Raw genomic sequence first — 2,500 nt, forward strand, 5'->3', positions numbered from 1 at the left:
ATTCTGTCACATATACGGTGCGTAGGCCTAGCTTGCCCTTCCGGTTTCAAGTGCGTGATTTATGATCATTATTTATACATATATCTCCGTGATTTATCGAGGAAAGTCACTTATTTAAGCCTTTTATTTCTCCGAACAGAGGATCATTACTCACCTCGGTTTCTCGTCCACGCTGCGACCGCCGTTGTGCCCGAGAACATTACAGGTAAGATCCGTGTTGTTAGGCTGTTGTTTCATTTATCATTTATGTAATTATCTTTTCTCTCGCTTGTTCGCTCTCTGTTTTAAAAGAAAAGTATAATGAAGTCATTTATTTTTATGTGATTATTTTTTCTTTCTCTTTTTCGCTCTCAGTTCAAAAAGAATTATAATGAAGTCATTTATTTTTATGTAATTATTGTTTCTCTCTTGTTCGCTCTCAGTTTAAAAAGAAATATAATGAAGTCATTTATTTTTATGTAATTATTTTCTCTCTCTATTGTTCGTCCTCAGATAAAACAAGTACAATATATATCATTGGAAAAAAAATATCGATACAGCGATGTCTAAATGATTAATCGAGTATTTTTTTCCCCGATTTTATATAACAACAAGAGGAAAAAAACGGCTTAATTTTAGGATAACAATAAAGATAATGGTAGGCTTGATAATCAGTTCAGTCAAATGAAAGCCAATTAGAAAAGTCTTATCGAGTGAAAAAAAAAGAAAAAAAAAGGAAATAATGAATAAACTAGAGAACGATACGTTATAAGAACCAGAGAAAATAAGATGAAAATGGTTGAGGTTGATTATGTGTCCTAGGAGGAATGAACTGACACACTCTCTCTCTCTTTCTTTCTCTCTCTTTCTCTCTCTCTCTCTCTCTCTCTCTCTCTCTCTCTCTCTCTCTCTCTCACTCTCTCACTCTCTCACTCTCTCTCTCTCTCTCTCTCCCCCCGAGTCAAATACTGTGGGCTCTTCTCTCTCTCTCTCTCTCTCTCTCTCTCTCTCTCTCTCTCTCTCTCTCTCTCTCTCTCTCTCTCTCTCTCTCTCTCTCTCTCTCTCTCTAACCTTGTCATTTATCAGGAGATATGTAGATAGATAGATAGATAGATAAAGTAAGAAAGAGAGAGAGAGAGAGAGAGAGAGAGAGAGAGAGAGAGAGAGAGAGAGAGAGAGAGAGAGAGAGAGAGAGAGAGAGAGAGAGAGAGAGAGAGAGAGAGAGACAGATAGACAGATAGATAGATAGATAAACATACAGATAGGTAAAGATATATCGATGAATAGATAAATAGATAGATAGATAGACTGATATATAGACGATTCGTTCATTCATATCTATGTAATTAACATTTTATCTCGTGCCTGACTTTATTGTAATTATATCATAAGTTTTACATTATATAGAAATTGATATATATTTTTTTCTACATATGTTACATAGTGTCTTTAAGGCTCGAGAGGCTAATATATATATGAATTTCCCTCGTGCACGAGTCTGTAATATTTAGAAAAATATATTCATTTTTAATGTTGGTTTCAACGAGAGACAGACAAGTATAGATAGCTTAAGAGTCAAAGCTGTTGAAGTTATTGCAGATTTCATTTGAGTGATCACCCGTTCGCTTTTATTCAAACATTTATTTACCTTAGGGAAATAGTGAAGAGTGACCCTTCTTCGTATTTGCAATTGTGGAGATGTCGAGTGTGTGAGTGTGAAGTCAGTGTGAATGAGGCATTTTTTTAGGGTATTTATTCTTTATGGTTATTACTGTTTTTTTTTGTTTTGCTTGATATTATTTAGATTGCTGTTATTTATTTTTATTATCATTGATATTGTTGGTTATTATTGTTATTGATTTGATTGTTAGGACCATTGTTGTTGATATCTTTATCATCATCATCGCCGTCGTCATTATCATCATTATTAATATTGTTATTATCATTATTATTATTATTATTATTATTATTATTGTTATTATTATTATTGTTATTATTATTATTATTATTATTATTATCATTATTGTTATTATTATTATTATTATCATTATCATTATTATTATTATTATTATTATTATTATTATTATCATTATCATTATTATTATAATCATTATTATTATTATTATTATAATTGTTATTATTATTATTATTATAATAATTATTATCATTATAATAATAATTATTATTATCGTTATTATTAAAATCATTATTATTATTATTATTATTATTATTATTATTATTATTATTATTATCATTATGTTTATATATATATATATATTATATATATATATATAAATAATATATATAATATATACATATACATATATATATATATATATAATATATATATATATATATATAATATATATATATATATATATTATATATATATATGAATATATATATACGTATATGTAATTGTATATGTATATATATGTGTATATGTATATGTATATGTAAATATATGTATATATATGTATATATGTATGTATATATATATATATATATATATATATATATA

At 27.3% G+C, this 2,500-nt stretch overlaps 1 protein-coding gene across 3 annotated transcripts in view; it reads left to right on the plus strand.

Moving 5' to 3' along the window:
- The window catches only part of LOC122252500 (uncharacterized), an 85,452-nt gene that overhangs the window by 64,514 nt on the left and 18,438 nt on the right, over positions 1 to 2,500 (plus strand). For all 3 annotated transcript variants that reach the window (XM_043014992.2, XM_043014994.2, XM_043014993.2), the window contains exons 4-5: positions 1 to 17; positions 140 to 205. The exon at positions 1 to 17 is cut by the window's left edge and continues 63 nt beyond it. In XM_043014992.2, coding sequence (XP_042870926.1) covers positions 1 to 17; positions 140 to 205 — 83 coding nt within the window. The remainder of the gene's footprint in view (positions 18 to 139; positions 206 to 2,500) is intronic.

This window comes from Penaeus japonicus, unplaced genomic scaffold, assembly GCF_977035675.1.
Source record: "Penaeus japonicus unplaced genomic scaffold, GWHDUDI00000001_assembly GWHDUDI00000002, whole genome shotgun sequence".
Taxonomy (NCBI): domain Eukaryota; kingdom Metazoa; phylum Arthropoda; class Malacostraca; order Decapoda; family Penaeidae; genus Penaeus; species Penaeus japonicus.